The sequence below is a fragment of the Macaca fascicularis genome, chromosome 7, assembly GCF_037993035.2.
Source record: "Macaca fascicularis isolate 582-1 chromosome 7, T2T-MFA8v1.1".
NCBI classification, from domain to species: Eukaryota; Metazoa; Chordata; class Mammalia; order Primates; family Cercopithecidae; genus Macaca; species Macaca fascicularis.
Genome location: NC_088381.1, coordinates 21,095,909 through 21,113,705, shown reverse-complemented (window position 1 = coordinate 21,113,705; position 17,797 = coordinate 21,095,909). Strand labels below are relative to the sequence as shown.

The 17,797-nt window shown below is 39.6% G+C and overlaps 1 protein-coding gene across 16 annotated transcripts in view; it reads right to left on the bottom strand.

Moving 5' to 3' along the window:
- The window catches only part of CTDSPL2 (CTD small phosphatase like 2), a 110,569-nt gene that overhangs the window by 23,624 nt on the left and 69,148 nt on the right, over positions 1-17,797 (bottom strand). For 4 of the 16 annotated variants that reach the window (XM_005559393.4, XM_015452768.4, XM_045395360.3 and 1 more), the window contains 4 exons: positions 15,193-15,408; positions 9,307-9,385; positions 8,640-8,751; positions 5,352-5,438 (listed from right to left, as the gene is read on the bottom strand). In XM_005559393.4, the coding sequence (XP_005559450.1) occupies positions 5,352-5,438; positions 8,640-8,751; positions 9,307-9,385; positions 15,193-15,408 (494 nt within the window). Of the gene's footprint in view, positions 1-1,330; positions 1,758-3,127; positions 3,215-5,351; positions 5,439-8,639; positions 8,752-9,306; positions 9,386-15,192; positions 15,409-17,797 lie in introns of all 16 variants that reach the window. The other 12 variants (XR_012414923.1, XR_012414925.1, XR_012414927.1 and 9 more) reach the window with 5 other exon arrangements.

Here is a 17,797-nt window from a genome sequence, read left to right as displayed (position 1 = left end):
CCCAGCATATATTTTAATGAATTGCTCCTAATTTTAAAATGTACATTTTAGACAAAGAATCCCCATGAAATACATTTTTTCACATTTTTGAGAAGTAGAGAACTATTGGTTTCATTTGTATCTTCTTTTTTAGTCAATTAATAATGAATAATTATGATGAAAAAATTAGTACCAATAACTACACTTACTAATAAGGATGGGAAAGTGACTTTAAAGTTATTCTAAAGTAGTATTAATATTCATCTACAATTAATTATTTAATTATTATTCCCTACAAGCTAAAATATTGGTGTCATCCTCCATGCTATGTAATTATGACCCTGAAATGTTTGTCTGATTTCTCAGTGTCCTCGCTCAAGCAATCCTCCTGCGTCAGCCTACCGAGTAGCTGGGACTATAGGCGCTCCCCCACCATGCCCGGCTAATTTTTTGATATTTTTTGTAGGGACAGGATCTCACACTATCTTGCCCAGGCCAGTCTCGAACTCTCAGGCTCAAGCATTTCTCTCACCTCAGCCTTCCAGTGCAGGGATTATAAGCAAGTCACTGCCCCTGGCCTCAAATGTTGTTTTTTTAAGGCACAAATATACATGCTACTTTTATAGAACAAAAATATAGTTTATGAATCTCAAGAACAAAGTGCATGCTGGTTAGTATCAATTTAAATCAGAACTTGAGAAAAAAATTAGGTATTTACTACAAAATTATAAATTTAAATGACTGGTTTCTTTCCTTCATGAAGCAAAAATAAAGCTCACTTTTCTAGAAAAGACTGTAAAAAGGAGACAGAAGCAACTGACCCTCTACTTCTCTTGTTCTTTCTTTTCTTTTCGAGATGGAGACTCGCTTTGTCACCCAGGCTGGAGTGCAGTGGCGTGGTCTCGGCTCACTGCAACCTCCACCTCCTGGTTTCAATTGATTCTCCTGCCTCGGTCTCCCTAGTAGCTGGGATTATAGGCGCCCGCCACCACGCCCAGCTAATTTTTGTTTTATTTTGTGGAGATGGGGTCTTGCCATATTGGCCAGGCTGATCCTGAACTCCTGACCTCAGGTGATCTGCCCATCTCGACCTCCCAAAGTGCTGGGATTACAGGCGTGAGCCACTGCACCTGGCCCTACTTCTCTTGTTCTGTGGTATGAAAATTATCCTAAGCTGTAAGATTCCCAAGAAAACTGAAAGAATGGGGACGCGGGTAAGCTTTGCTAACCGTGGCCTTCCCCATCCACCTCTTCCCCCAACTTTTCCCATAAAAGCAACCTCTACTAATAAAACAAAGCATCTTTTACAAGTAGCTCCCTACAGGGATCCTATCTGTCCTTGAGTGCTTACCACAATCTGATTTCTGGACAGCTGACCCAAAGTTTGTTGATTTTACTGATCTTCAGAAAGCCACTGACTGGCTAAAGTCTTATTGGTGAACAGAGTCAAAAATCAGATGCCCCTGCCAAGCTTTACAGAATGAGGAGTTGGACAACACAGTTACGTTTGGCTGCACTGTGGTGAAACATATGAGGTATCTTCTTTTTGTCTTCAATCAGCCACACTTGGGCTGAGTAGCTCTATTACATCTTCAAAAAACTGAGCTCCAGTTCTTGATGGAGACAGAGGAAGGTCATTGAGGAGGTGGTTCAGCTCAAGAGCTAAGTGAAAAATGTCTTTTGATTCAGTCCTGCTTGTGGATAGAAGTCATCTTCGGGATGGAAGAGGGAGTGAGATGACCTAGAGTCTTGAATTGGTGGATCTGCAGGAACAGAAACTAAATACAGTGGAGACCTCTTAACTGAGTAACACCACGAGATGGATTTCCTGACAATGTGCCAATATAGGCTAAATATAAAAATTAAATATGTGCAATAAAAGTGATCATGCACTTGTTTTTCCAGATATCAAATGCATTTGTACCATTTTATGAATACATGTTTTCTTAATAACTGATTATAAAACAATGTAAAAAAAAAAAAACCAAGTTAAGAAAAATAGACCCCTTCAAACAAAAAGCCTATAATTTTGCCTATATGAGTGCCATTTCCTCACGTTTAAAAAGCAGGTTCTCCTTTCAAATGACTTTTTCTCCATATAGAAACTACAATCTGTCTACTCCACATAGTGTCAGTAGTAACATACATCAAATTTTAATTTGAGATAGATCTTTCAGGTTTGTTTTTTAAATCCCCTAGAGAAATGAAATTCAAATTACACCTCAAGGTACTACTTTAGAATAATCTACCTGCTTACAAATTCTAAGACTTGCATTAACCAAGTTTATTCCTACATAACAACCAGAAAAAGAGTATGTGTCATTAAGTCAGGCAATCTTTAAATGTGAGTAGTGGCCACCTCAAATTTCCCTCAAACTTTGATTTTAAAAAAACTTTAAAGACCCACAACCAGATTACTGTGGATCTAATTTAAATTTTCTACATACATTTATAAGAATTTTGATGAACATTTGATTACTTACAATTTGAATATGTAAATTTACTGTATATACTCTCATAATTATTAGACCAGGAATCAGCAAACCTATGGCCAGTTGGCCAAATGCAGCCTGCCACTGATTTTTGTACACAAAGTTGTACTGGGACACAGCCATGCTTTTTCATTTATGTATTGTCCATGGCTACTTTCATGCTGCAATAGCAGAAAAAGCAGTCATGACAGGGACCACAAAACCTAAAATATTTACTGTATAGAAAAAGGTTGCCAACCCCTGATATAGACAATTATTAAAACATATAATACAATTACTTTAAATTATTTTGAAATGAAACAGAAATAACATGTAGAATTAAAATTAGTTATAGGTCAAACATAACAAATTTACCACAGAAAGAAAACGTAAAGTAAGTCCTAAGAGGACACTCCATCTGGCTTTCAGATGAATAATCTGATCTTTACATATAGAATATATATACATATATATGTAAATGCTATAAAACTAACATTCAAGAATATACAGATACACGCTATGGAACTGTTCATTTAAAAATGGCTAATTTTGTCATGTAAATTTCACCTCAATACATTTTTTTAAAAAATAAAGAGTATATGCAGTACTTTACAGATTTCTACCTTTAAGTGGGCCACATCATAGTATAGTGGTTAAATATTTAAGTTACATCTTACCTAATAATGTGGTTTCTCCAAAATCTCTTAGATCATCTCAGACCCTTGTGTATATTTCTTCTTTGCCAGTAGATGGAGACAACACCACTGAAAGTTTAAAAGACATCATTCCCTGTTTAAAGGGAGCTTGCTGGTCTGAAAACTGGGGGAACCCTAACCCAAAGATTTCTTCATTTATTTTTTTTAAAGACGGAATGGCTATGCCAAAACAAGAAATCCAAGGGAATGTACGCAATATTAACTACGGATATCCTAAAAAATTTACTGAAAAGTAACTAAACTCTGTCTGTGATACGGTAACTAAATTGTATTAAAATGCAATCATCTCTATAGCTTATAAGGTTCAAACTACCTGCTCTGTGCTCTCATTTAGGCTAAATCATTAATTTTTCAGTTTCAGCAAGTGTAATTCAGAATATATAAGAAAAAGAGTTCTTTGAATTCCACAGAGGTAGATGCAGTACATATATAGTTTTTGAATTAGTCATATATGCTGCTAGAAGCTTTTAATTCGAAATAAGACAACTATCCAGATCCACATGAAACAATAAGAACTTTAAAAAGAGAGTTAAAGCAGAAATGGTTGAAGCAGTAAGAAAAAAATCAATTTTATGATCATACTGAAGAAAAATGCTCATATAAAAGGGAAGAATCAAATTTACCTACTTAAGTTTCTTATTTCACTACTAAAAATTACATAAACGACCAAAAACCATCTGTAAGAAATTTCAATTTCAAACCTAGAAGCTTAAGAAGTCATCTCAAAATCATTATCTATATTTTTCAATTAATAGCTTTCCTTTCCAAATTCAAAGCCTTAAAGCCATTTTTTTTCAAATGCAATCATGAAAAAAAACCCAAAAGCAAAAAACAAAGAAAAACCCCAACAAGGTTATCAAGCTTAAAAGAGAAAACTAAGATATCACTACACTAGTTACATCTGCCACAAGGACTCCTGTCCTTAAAGTCCACTAAACAAGAACAACCAATTTGATATAAAATGTCTTAAGAAAAATACTTGTCTTAAACCAAACAATAATCAGTTTTGAAAGGGAACAGAAAAATCTTTAAATCTTTTAATTTTATGTATATTTTGCTTACCCTCTGATTATATATCAGGACTAAAATCAGCTTACATAAAAAGTGAATTCAGTATTCAAATATTTATTGCCATAGCTACAATACCTACCCTAGGTTAAAACTAGAACTGACAACTAAAATAAATTCTCTTACAACTCATTACTAGACAAAGTAGGTTAAAGTAGCCATGAACCACAAACTTCTATTTAACTCTTAAATTTCATGGTTTCTGTGAGACATAAACTATTATCTGCCAAGAAAACTATAACCACATTCTAACTGCCTTTAAGAGCACATAAACAACTAAACACCTTTTCATCATCCACATGGCAAATGCTCTGTGACTCTACTAAGTTAATCTTTAGGCTGGCTCCCTCTTGACAGACAACAAACTTCAATCCCCAATCTTTCAACAACTATTATATAATGCCAATAATGCTAGTTAAATAACAACCTCCAAAACAAAAAGGCACTTTGCAATTTTCAAAGTGTATTCACTTATATTATTAACTCAATCTTATAATAATGGGAAAACCTTAAAGTAAAAACTATGGCCAGCACACATAATCCACAGTGAAATGTTAATGATATTTGTATTTTGCACTGTTACCTGTCCATCAGCACAGATGAGACAGAAATGCTTAAACTGAAAGGCCTTAAGTAAAACAATAACTAGAAGAGTGTCCTGGAATTCTGAGATTAATTATAAAAGAGATGTACTAAAGTGTAATTTTCACAGACCACATTACTACTACAGGAAATAAAATGATCAACAAGGAATGAGTTTTCTTTGTATTAATTGGATTTTTGGAAAACAAAAACAAAAACACCAGGAGTTAACCTGGCAAGTTCCTCTTGAGGATCTATGATGTCAGTGCTCCTGCCTCCACCTGCTGGCAAACACATTACAAAACTAGCTGAGATCTCAAGGTAAGAAAGTTAGCATTTTTTGAGTAACAAATTAATGTTGTTTTATGTAATATCTAGCATGATGCTAATTTTGTTAATAAATCATTAAAATGTTGATGAAATCCATTATACAGCTACAGGAAAACACATTTAATGTCACATACACAAAAAAATACAAAAGTTTTTTTTATCAGAATGTTATCAGGCCAAAAATCATCAAAAAAATTTTAATTACCTGATAAATGACATCTTGGAAAAGGACTGGAAAAGTAAGTGCTGCATCTTCTAGCTCATTTAGACTACAGTGCACTAGTGTTTCATCCTTAAAATAAAAAACACATATTGAATGAAACAAGATAGTAAAAGAAACTTCAAAGGATAATTTTACGTATTCTTAATCACCAAAAACCTAAAGCGCCCACTCATATGTGGAATTTTACATTTATAATATATTACTATATAGGCATAGCAATTTGGGATAAGAGTTTGTAAAGTCACTAGTTCTCAGGTGTAGCTCCTGGGCCAGCAAGCAGAATAAACATCATCTGAGAACTAGTTAGAAACGCAAATGTTAACCTCACTTCTGATGATCAGAAACTCAGGGGACGGGACGGGTCTCAGCAATCTCTGTTTTGTTTTGTTTTTCTTTTTGAGACAGAGTCTCCCTCTGTTGCCCAGACTAGAGTGCAGGGGAGCTATCTCAGCTCACTGTAACGTCCTCCTACTGGGTTCAAACGATTCTCCTGCCTCAGCCTCCTGAGTAGCAGGAATTACAGGTGCCAGGAATCATGCCTGGCTAACTCTTGTATTTGTAGTAGAGACAGGGTTTCACCACGTTGGTCAGGCTGGTCTCAAACTCCTGACCTCAGGAACATTCCTCGGCCTCCCAAAGTGCTGGGATTACAGGAGTGAGCCACGGTGCCTGGCAACAATGTCTGTTTTTAGAAGCCCTTCAGATGATTTTGACACATGCTTAAGTTTGAGAAGCAAGGCTCTGAGTTCTGTAGTTGCCAAACCAACTTTCAGTTAAACCCACATGCATGTTACTTGTTTACAATTAGCAAATGTAAGTGTAGAATCTAATTATTAAAAATATATATTCTGTTCATGTAACTCCTCATCCTCCAACTTTTTATAAAGCATCTTACTTTAAGTAGATGTTTTAGTATCTCATAAATTGTGTTTCATACAATTTCACTAAACACCAGACGATCTGGGCTCACTGCAACCTCCACCTCCCCGGATTAAGCTATTCTCCCGCCTCAGCCTCCCAAGTAGGTTAGATTAGAGGCACATACCACCACGCCCGGCTAATTTTTGTATTTTTAGTGGAGATGGGGTTTCACTATATTGGCCAGGCTGGTCTCAAACTCCTGGACTCAAGTATCTGCCCGACTTGGCCTCCCAAAGTGCTGGGATTACAAGCGTGAGCCACTGTGCCTGACCTAGATAAATTTTCTTTCTTTCCTTTTAAAATTGAAATGAGATCTCACTTTGTTGCCCAGGCTGCAATGCAGTGGCACAATTGTAGCTCACTGCTGCCTCAAACTCCCGGCCTCAAGGGATCCTCCTGTCTCAGTCTCCTGAGTAGCTGGGACTACAGGCTTTCACCATCAGGTTCATTCATTTCTTGTAGAGACGTGGGTCTCACTATGTTGTCTAGGCTGGTCTCAAATTCCTGGGCTGAATAGAGCCTCCCAAAGTGCTGGAATTACAGGCATGAGCCACTGTGCCTGGCTAAAATAAATCTTCTATGAGAACTAAACCACATCTCCAATTATAGGGTACCAGTAACAAATGCTTAATAATAAAATATTTTCCAATATGATATGAGATACATTTTTTACTAATATCAAGAAATTAGTTCTTTCCCCAATCCCACTACTTCATTTTACCAGCCTTAAAAAAAGTAAACAGATGGCCAGGTGCGGTGGCTCACGCCTGTAATCCCAACACTTTGGGAGGCCGAGGAGGGTGGATCACGAGGTCAGGAGGTTGAGTGCATCCTGGCTGACACGGTGAAACCCCGTCTCTACTAAAAATACAAAAAATTAGCTGGGTGTGGTGGCGGGCGCCTGTAGTCACAGCTACTCGGGAGACTGAGGCAGGAGAATGGCGTGAACCCGGGAGGTGGAGGTTGCAGTGAGCTGAGATTGTGCCACTGCACTCCAGCCTGGGCTACAGAGCAAGACTCCGTCTCAAAAAGAAAAAAAAAAAAGTAAACAGATTTTTAAAATGCAAAATTAATAAGAAATCAGATGCAGAGGGGAAATGTGACTATATATTAAATTTCATTAGCAAACGATAGGAGATAATCGTTTTCAAAGCTTTTCTGGTACCCTAAAATATCTTTTTTTCTTTTTTTCCCCGAGACAGAATCTTGCTCTGTTGCCCAGGCTGGAATGTAGTGACATGATCTCAGCTCACTGCAACCTCCGCCTCCTGGGTTCTAGTGATTCTTGTGCCTCAGCCTCGTGAGTAGCTCGGATTACAAGCGTATATTACCACACCCAGCTAATTTTTGAATTCTTAGTAAAGAATGGGTTTCACCATGTTGGTCAGGCTGGTCTCAAACTCCTGGCTTTCTGCCCAAAGATCGGACTCCCAAAGTTCTAGGATTACAGGCATGAGCTACTGCGCCCAGCCCCTAAAATACAAATTTTCTTTTTTTTTTTTTGAGACGGAGTCTCACTGTGTCTCCCAGGCTGGAGTGCAGTGGCGTGATCTCGGCTCACTGCAAGCTCCGCCTCCTGGGTTCACGCCATTCTCCCGCCTCAGCCTCCCAAGTAGCTGAGACTACAGGCGCCCGCCACCACGCCCGGCTAGTTTTTTGTATTTTTAGTAGAGACGGGGTTTCACCATGTTAGCCAGGATAGTCTCGATCTCCTGACCTCGTGATCCACCTGCCTCGGCCTCCCAAAGTGCTGGGATTACAGGCTTGAGCCACCGCGCCCGGCACAAATTTTCAAATCACATCAAGACATCATATTGGGGCCACGCATGGTGGCTCACACCTGTAATCCCAACATTTTAGGAGGCCGAGGCGGGTGGATCATGAGGTCAGGAGGTTGAGACCATCCTGGCTAACACAGTGAAACCCTGTCTCTACTAAAAATAACAAAAAATTAGCCAGGAGTGGTGGCAGGCACCTGTAGTCCCAGCTACTCGGGAGGCTGAGGCAGGAGAATGGCGTGAACCCGGGAGGCGGAGCTTGCAGTGAGCCGAGATCACATCACGGCACTCCAGCCTGGGCGACAGAGCGAGACTCCATCTCAAAAAAAAAAATAAGAAAGTGTGCTTTTGAGACTATTAATAAAAAGTGCATTGGTATAACATATATGCAAAAATAAGAATACGAAAAGGCTTATGGTCTTGCATATGGTTAATTCAGTTGACCCAAATTATATTTGGTCCTTCAGGAAAACATGATCCCGACAAAAGAAGGGGAAAGCTAACATAGGTATGATTCTAAAAAATAATTTCACCCCTTTATTCTCTCTACTTCTACAGATAATATACTTACCAAGTCTAAAACTAGGGAGAATTCCGGTGTGCTTCTTGTTTTCAATGGAAGAGCAGGTTTCCTATTTAGTTGTTCTTCTGTCAGTGGCGGGACATGTTTGATGAAATAATAGCTATAAATCAGATTTTAAGAAAATTTCAACATTTTACTATTTATAAATATAAAACATTACTAAGTTCAGCCCATTTAAAAATCTATAAAGCAGTTAACCCAGAAAACGCAACTTAGAAAAGATGTTAATAAAAGTGAAAATATACAAATTAGTTTATCTGTAAATCAGTAACAGCTGTTTTTGTTTGTTTTTGAGACAATCTCACTCTATCACAGGTCACTGTAACCTCTGTCTCCTGGGCTCAAGTGATCCTCCCACCTCACCCTCCCTAATAGCTGGGACTACAGGTGTATGCCTACCGCCAGTTTTTGTATTTTTTTATACAGACGAGGTTTTGCCATGTTGCCCAGGCTGGTCTTGAACTCCAGGGCTCAAACAATCTGCCTGCCTAGGCCTCTCAAAGTGCTGGGATGAGCCACTGCACCCAGCCCCAGTAAAAGTTTCAATACCTACAGGTCACATATCTTGGCAATATACTATTTAGCCACCAATCCACATACATAACCTACTTTCACCATGCTCCAAAAAGGAAAGAAAGAGAAAAAAGCAACTCACGGGTCAAATACTTCCCAGTCTTCTTCATAGGTGGCCTCCGCATGGGCTGATGAGTAACCACTATCTGGAGTTACTGGTGCTATTTAACACAGTGAAAGACAAAATGTTGCTTTTACTTAATGCTTCATGAAATATACATTTTTACTGCTTCTATGTAAGATCTTCCTAAAGCCTTGTGTATTTAAAGACAGAAATAATTTGTACACAACACCTAAAAGTCAACTTATTAACATATAGATCTAACTTTAGATCTAAAGGGGAAAATGACCACTATAGAAAAAAAGGAAAACCAGATCATGGCTAGAATTAAGATGTTTATCAGCTAAGAAAAAATCTACTACTTATTACTACAAAAATGTACACCAAAAAATCCATGGTGTTTACATGTAATCACCAAAAAATTTCATGGTGCTCTTATAGGGGTAATAGTGAATAAAATGCCTTGTACATACACACAGTCAGTAAATGTACGCTGAGAACAGACCCAAATGTAGCTTTTATTTTTGAGATGGAGTTTCGATCTGTCGCCCAGGCTAGAGTGCAATGGCACAACCTCAACTCACTGCAACCTCCACCCCACGGGTTCAAGCGATTCTCCTGCCTCAGCCTCGTGAACAGCTGGGATTACAGACGCGTGCCACCACGCCTGGCTGATTTTAGTAGAGACAGGGTTTCTCCATGTTGGTCAGGCTGGTCTCAAACACCCAACCTCAGGTGATCCGTGCAACTCGATCTCCCAAAGTGTTGGAATTATAGGCGTGAGCCACCGCATCCGGCCTGTGAACAGTCTTTAAAAAGTTCATGAACCCTCTGAAGACTTATTTAAAAAAATTGTATGTTCCCAGGAATCTCAAGACTATGATCTTTTTTTTTTTTTCCTTGAGACGGAGTCTCGCTCTGCCTCCTAGGCTGGAGTGCAGTGGCCTGATCTCTGCTCACTGCAAGCCCCACCTCCCGAGTAGCTGGGACCACAGGCACATGCCACCACACCCAGCTAATTTTTTGTATTTTTAGTAGAGACGGGGTTTCACCATGTTAGCCAAGACGGTCTGGATCTCCTGACCTCATAATCCACCCACCTCATGATCTGCCCGCCTCGGCCTCCCAAAGTGCTGGGATTAGATGCGTGAGCCACTGCACCCAGCCAAGACTATGATCTTAAAAAATTAAGGAATGTGGCCAGGTGTGGTGGCGGGTGCCTGTAATCCCAGCACTTTGGGAGGCCAAGGCAGGTGCATCACCTGAGGTCAGGAGTTCGAGATCAGCTTGACAAACATGGAGAAACTCCATCTCTATAAAAATACAAAATTAGCCGAGTGTGGTGGCGCATGCCTGTAATCCCAGCTATTCAGGAGGCTGATGCAGGAGAATCGCTTGCACCTGGGAGGCGGAGGTTGCAGTGAGCTGAGATTGTGTCATTGCACTGTAGCCTGGGGAACAAGAGCAAAACTCTATCTCAAAAAAAAAAAAAAAAAAAAAAAATTATTTAATTAAGAAATGCTACTTTATACAGACATTTTGTTATTTTCTCGTTTTTTGTTTTGAGGTGGAGTCTAGTGGCACGATCTGGGCTCCGCCAGCGAGAAATCGTTCTTTTAATCCTTTTTTTGAGACAGCGTCCTGCTCTATTGCCCAGGCTGGAGTGCAGTGGAGCAAACACTGTGGCCTTGACGTGGGATCCAGCGATCCTCCTGCCTCAGCCTCCCATATAGGTGGGACTACAGGTGTACCACCACACCTGGATAATTTTAAAAATTTTTTGTGGAGACAAGAAAGTGTCTCATTATGCTGCCCAGGCTGGTCTTGAACTCCTGGGCTCAAGAGATCCTCCTTCCTCGGCCTCCTAAAGTGCTGGTGAGCCACCATACCTGATCAAAATCACTCCTTAGGAGACTTATTATTTTACTTCTAATTTATAAACAACTTAAAATGATCAAGAAGTAATTCTATATTGCATGCCATTGTTCATTCCCAGTTTGAGCTAAGAGCTTATCTTTTGACAGAGCTTTAGAAATTATGCTGGGAATTTTCTGGTTGGGCGCGGTGGCTCACGCCTGTAATCCCAGCACTTTGGGAGGCCAAGGTGGGCAGATCACGAGGTCGGGAGGTTGAGACCATCCTGGCTAACACAGTGAAATCCTGTCTCTACTAAAAACACAAAAAATTAGCCAGGTGTGGTGTCGGGCGCCTGTAATCCCAGCTACTCGGGAGGCTGAGGCAAGAGAATGGCGTGACCCCGGGAGGCGGAGCTTGGAGTCAGCCAAGACTGCTCCACTACACTCCAGCCTGGGCGACAGGGTAAGACTCTGTCTCAAAAAAAAAAAAAAAAAAAAATCATGCTGGGAATTTTCCAAGACAATAACTATAACTTAAATATAAGAAGACAAAGGTAACTTATAAGCCAAATAGGTAATGTCTCAGATATAAAAATTTAAAGTGGAACCCAATACAAATTTCTATAATCTTTCTATAGAAATGAAATGGTAAGTCTTTCAAGACAAAAATTAATCTTTTGTGCAATTATCATGTGTTAACATCTTTTGAGACAGAGTCAACGTGGTGTATATGTTCAATGGATGACATCAGATGTAAAGCAGAATTTTTGTTCATCTCTGACATTATGCTTCCAATAATTCATTAGCACAAGAAAATATATCTTCCAACAACTTTACTGTTTCAAGTTCCTATTAATCTCAGATGAATGAAAGAGTATTTTTATTTGTTTTACTATTATTTTTTGAGACAGGTCTCACTTTGTTGCCTAGGCTGGAGTGCAGTGGCATGAACACAGCTCACTGCAGCCTTGACCTCACAGGCTCAAGCAATCCTCCCACCTCAGTCCTTCAAGTAGCTGGGACTATAGGTGTGCGAGCCATGAAGCCCAGCTAATTTTTTGTTTGTTTGTTTTTGTAGAGACAGGGTTTTGCCATATTGCCCACGCTAGTCTCGAACTCCTGTGCTCAAGTGATCTGCCCACCTCGGCCTCCCAAAGTGCTGTGATTATAGGCATGAGCCATGACACCCAGCCAAGGATATTTGTTAGGTGTTTATATGCTAAGCATTTTGCATACTTTATCTCATTTAGCCTGCAAAACTTTGTATTACAAAAACCATGTTAAAGCTAAGAAAACTGTTTTTGAAACTATCTCAAGAGCTTAAATAAGTTGTCCAAAGTAACACAGCTGCCAGCTTCCTACCTTCTTGTTCTCTTTGGCTATGTTCTTAAAGTTAAGGAAACGAATACTTTGTCACTCATACTAAATGCCTCTATCTATATTCTCATGATCATCCCAATCAGAGTAACTGCAATGTGACATACCATGTCATTTAGCTCACTTCTTTGTAGCAGCATTCACCATACTGTATAGTGATGTTTCTCTATATTTGGCTTTTCAATTAGATCACAAACTCCTCAGGAGTCAATTCATCAACAGTTCCCATCACAAAAAAATAGGCGCTCATAAATGTTGGGGGAATAAATGAATGACTGTGACAACTACAGTATATCTTAATTTTCCCTTCTAGAAACCACTAAGGTTACAGAAATCCTTTCTCCATCCTCATAGTTGTCAGAAAAAAGAAATACAAAGGCTTATACAGCAGCATGAAAATACAGAACAAACATCAAACAGGAAGCCAAAGCCCTGAACTTTAGTCTATACTTTACTTCATTAGTCTTATACCACTGGGTAAAGTAATAAGCATAAAATGATGGGTTAAAGGTGGGTTAAATTGCAAATAGTACCCACAAAAGAATGAATGTAATTGTATTGATTTGCTTGTTAGATTCTGTATTATTTTTAAATTCTAAATTTAACATTATACATATAAATCTTTTATTTGATGACTTTAAAATAAACCTTTCCTATTTTGCTGCTTGTCTCTTCATGTTGGTATTACTGGATTGCATTATATAGAAATTTCATAATTGTATCATATTTTCTTTAAATGTTTTCTGCTGTGTCAATTACTTTTTTAAAAGTTTCCTTTTCATAGCTGAGAGAAGTACAGATGCTCCTAGACTTATGTTGGGGCTACATCCCAATAATCCCATCATAAGTCACAAACATCATAGGTCAAAATGCATTTAACACCCTGATAAACCCATTGTAAAGTAAAAGAATTGGAAGCTGAACCACTGTAACTCAGGAACCATCTGTATATTCTATTTCCTTAAACCAAACTATGCTTCTTTTTTTCTTTTTTCTTTCTCAAGACTGGATCTTGCTCTGCTGCCTAGGCTGGATTGCAGTGGCTCAATCATAGCTCACAGCAGTCTGGAACTCCTGGGCTCAAGCAATCCTTCCACTTCAGCCTCCAGAGTCACTAAGACTACAGGCACACGCCACCATCCCCAGCTAATTAAAAAAAATTTTTTTTTTTTTTTTGCCAGGCACAGTGGCTCACACTTGTAACCCCAGTACTTTGGAAGGCCGAGGTGGGCAGATCATTTGAAGTCAGGAGTTCGAGACCCCCTGGTCAACATGATGAAACCCCGTCTCTACTAAAAGTTAAAAAAAAAAATTAGCTGGGCGTGGTGGCACATGCCTGTATTCCCAGCTACTCAGGAGGCTGAGACAGGCAAATTGCTTCAACCAGGAGGCCGAGGTTACAGTGAGCCGAGATCATGCCACTGCACTGTCCAGCCTGGGCAACAGAGTGAGACTCCACCCCAGACAGCATCTGGCTCTTCTGCCCAGGCTGGTCTCAAACTCTTGACCTCAAGCAATCCTCCTACCTTGGCCTCCTGAAGTGCTGGGTTACAGGCCTGAGTCATCATGCCTGGCCCCAAACTATGTTTCTTAACTAATATATATTTACTGGGCTCTCTCAAATACCTGGTACTACAATAAACAACAACAAACAAACAAACAAAACAAATTTAAGATAAAATCTCCATGCCCTAATAAGAAGATAGCCTTCTTCAGTTTTATTTCTGCTTTTAAGAATGGTGGAACACAATTCCATCTTGTACCTTGTCTATCCACCACAGTACTCAGAGGTAATAAATTCCTGATCCATGTGTTTCCACATTTCAGGGACAACTGGCTCCGAAACCCAATAATTATGTTTGGCCTTTATAAGGTTCCAAGTCAGGCTGCAAAGTTAGGTATATGGGGAGATCTAGGAACAGAAGCACTTTCTGGGGGGATGTCATCGACGTAATCAAACAAATCTGAAGGTATGAGACTGCCCCTAGGTAGTGACCTCAGACATAAGGGTCTAAGACTTGTGCAATAATAATAACGATGTTCATAAACATGAGCACATATACATATACACACACACACATATATATACTTTTTTTTTTTTTTTTGAGACGGAGTCTGGCTCTGTCGCCCAGACTGGAGTGCAGTGGCCGGATCTCAGCTCACTGCAAGCTCCGCCTCCCAGGTTTATGCCATTCTCCTGCCTCAGCCTCCCGAGTAGCTGGGACTACAGGCACCCGCCACCTTGCCCGGCTAGTTTTTTGTATTTTTTTAGTAGAGACAGGGTTTCACCGGGTTAGCCAGGATGGTCTCGATCTCATGACCTCATGATCCGCCCGTCTCGGCCTCCCAAAGTGCTGGGATTACAGGCTTGAGCCACCGCGCCCGGCCATGAGCATATATTTTGTTAGTTGTATTAAATTTCTCCAAGCAGTAAGATTAGTGGTAATAATTAAACTGTAAAATGACTAATACCTAGTCAAAATCTTTAAAAAATTTTCAATTCCAAAATGACTTTGGATTTTTGGGACAAAGTTTTGTTTCCAATTTTAATTTTTTCTGAACTTCCAGGAAGAAAAATCTATGCATATAATCTGCTCATTTAAGAAAAAATTTGAAATACTATATTTTTTATCAACTACTCATGAAGATGTATAAGAAAAGAAATTTTCTTCACCTGTAAGGGGTGGGATATCACGATTAACTGTTTCTTCTGCTTCTTCTAAACCATTGTTTATTGATGGTCTCACTTGAACTGCTTGATTTGAGTAAGCTGCTCCATTAGTTGATGTAGTAGTACTGGTAGTGATCTCATCCACCTGTTCCATATCAAGTTGTTTTACTATTTCTTCAGCTTCCACAGCCTGTCCTGGAGAATCTGATCCTGATGTTCCTGAAATCATGATTCAGTGTACTATCACCATTTAAAAACGCAACTATTTAGAAAAACTAAACGCAACATCAATGTACAATATATTTACTTAGACTGATCATTCCTGCAGGAACAAAGCCGAGGATTTTGTTTTTTAGAGAATCTTTGCTAGCTATTTCAAACACTGAAGAACAAAGACTTACAGGCTAGAGTAACATTTGTGAGCAAAGTTTTTGCATCCTAGTCATGTGTGCAATTGTAATTTTTCAACCAGAGGTATCAAAAAATTAGCTAACTGTTCCCCTAATCATGAGAACCTTTTAATTAAAAGATAGAAGAATAATTTCTCAGCCAAACCTCCATCTCAATAACAAAGACTGGGCAAGGTATGATGACTCACACCTGTAATCCCAGCACTTTGGGAGGCTGCGGCAAGCAGATTGCTTGAGCTCAGGAGTTCGAAACCAGCCTGGGCAACATGGCTGTCTCTACAAAGAATATAAAAACTAGCTGGGTGTGGTGGTGCACATCTGTGATAGCAGTTACTCAGGAGGCTGAAGTGAGAGGATCGTTTGGGCCCAGAAGGAGGTCAAGGCTGCAGTGAACTGTGATCATACCACTGCACTCCAGCCTGGGTGACAGAGCAAGACCCTGTCTCAATTAAAAAAATAATAATAATAATCCCAAGTCTTTCCATTTCCTTCTAGAATCGTCCAAATGTCACTTTAAACAAAAATAACAAAAAAAATTAATCTCCAATATTCTCAACTTCCTTACAGAACACTCCTTCTCACCTTGTTGCTTTAAGTTTAACCTCTTTCCTAAAAGGTTTTCCTGATACCCTTCCCTCAATGTTCTTTATTCTCCCATACCCAATATATGAATTGAATCAGAATTCATTTACCTCCATTGCTACTATCCAATCACTGGTTTTCCACTAATGTGCAAAAAATGTCTGCTCTTTTGAGACTGATGTCACATGGCTATATAATTCTTCACTTATCCTCACTGCTGGCACTTACCATCTACTGCCAGAATCCTCTCAATCACAAATACATAGCTAGTAGTTTACTGCTCTATTTAACACAGTATTTTTTCTAGTTGTTATTACAGATGATGTCAATGACTCATCCAATGACTAATCTTCAAAGTTCTTTTCCTCTTCAGCTCCAACTATCTTCACTCATACTGTTCTATATTAGTTACTACCATGGCTATAACCTGGACATTAACACTGAGAAACTTCACCTCTGAAGCCTAAAATTCTAATACTGTGTTAACCACTTACCACAACCTCCTAACCCTCAAGTTATATATCTCATACTCCCATTATATGTGATCTTCGAACTTGATAAAGGCCAGTCTAATTCCAAACACATCCCTCAAACACTTCTTCTCAGCCCTCCTCATCTAGTTAGACTTCATGGTGTATCACTTAAACGCACTGTCAAACTGGCAGCCTCAGTATCCTTGATCCCTCATTCCACCACTGTCATCCATCAAGAAATCCCTCTTGAATCAATGTAACCAACAGACTTCTCAGACCCTAGTCCCAAGCTATGGAACAAAAAATACAATTACAAAGACTGGTCATAATCCAAATAAAACAGAGACACAGAGATAGGGAGAGGTGGTGGTGGGGGAGGGAGGCAGAGAGAGAGAAGGGGAAGGGGGGAAAGAGAGGGGTGGGGGAGAGAGGTGGGGAGAGAGGGAAGGGGGCGGGGTTGGGGGGAGAGAGAGAGAAAGAAAATATCACTGTAAACCTTCACTATTCTTCCCAAGTCCCTTCCACTAGAACTATCTCATTAATGACACCATCTCTTCCTTCCAAGAAAAAACTCTATCAAACTTCAACTCCTTCTTCCCCAGACATCTATTTCTGTACAGACCTTCAGAGATGTACACACCTTCAGAGATTCTTTACTTCAGCATGAGGGGGAAAATATTACTACTGGTTTTTTTTTTTTTTTTTTTTTTTGAGATGGAGTTTCACTCTTGTTGCCCAGGCTGGAGTGCAATGGTGCGATCTCAGCTTACTGCAACCTCGGCCTCCCGGGTTCAAGCAATTATCCTGCCTCAGCTTCTCCAGTAGCTTGGATTATAGCTGGGCAAGTGCCACCATGCCCGGTTAATTTTTTTTGTATTTTTAGTAGAGACAGGGTTTCTCCATGTTGGTCAGGCTGGTCTTGAACTCCTGACCTCAGTGATCCGCCCGCCTTGGCCTCCCAAAGTGCTTGGATTACAGGTGTTGAGCCACCGCGCCCGGCCTGAATATTTTTATTTAACTATTTCATGGCATTTCAAACTCAGCATGGCCCAAATAACATTCAATTATCTATCTCCCAGGAACTTTATTTTCCTTGAATCTTCTACTCTTGTGTCATCTTCATCTCTATTCTCTTTCACTTCC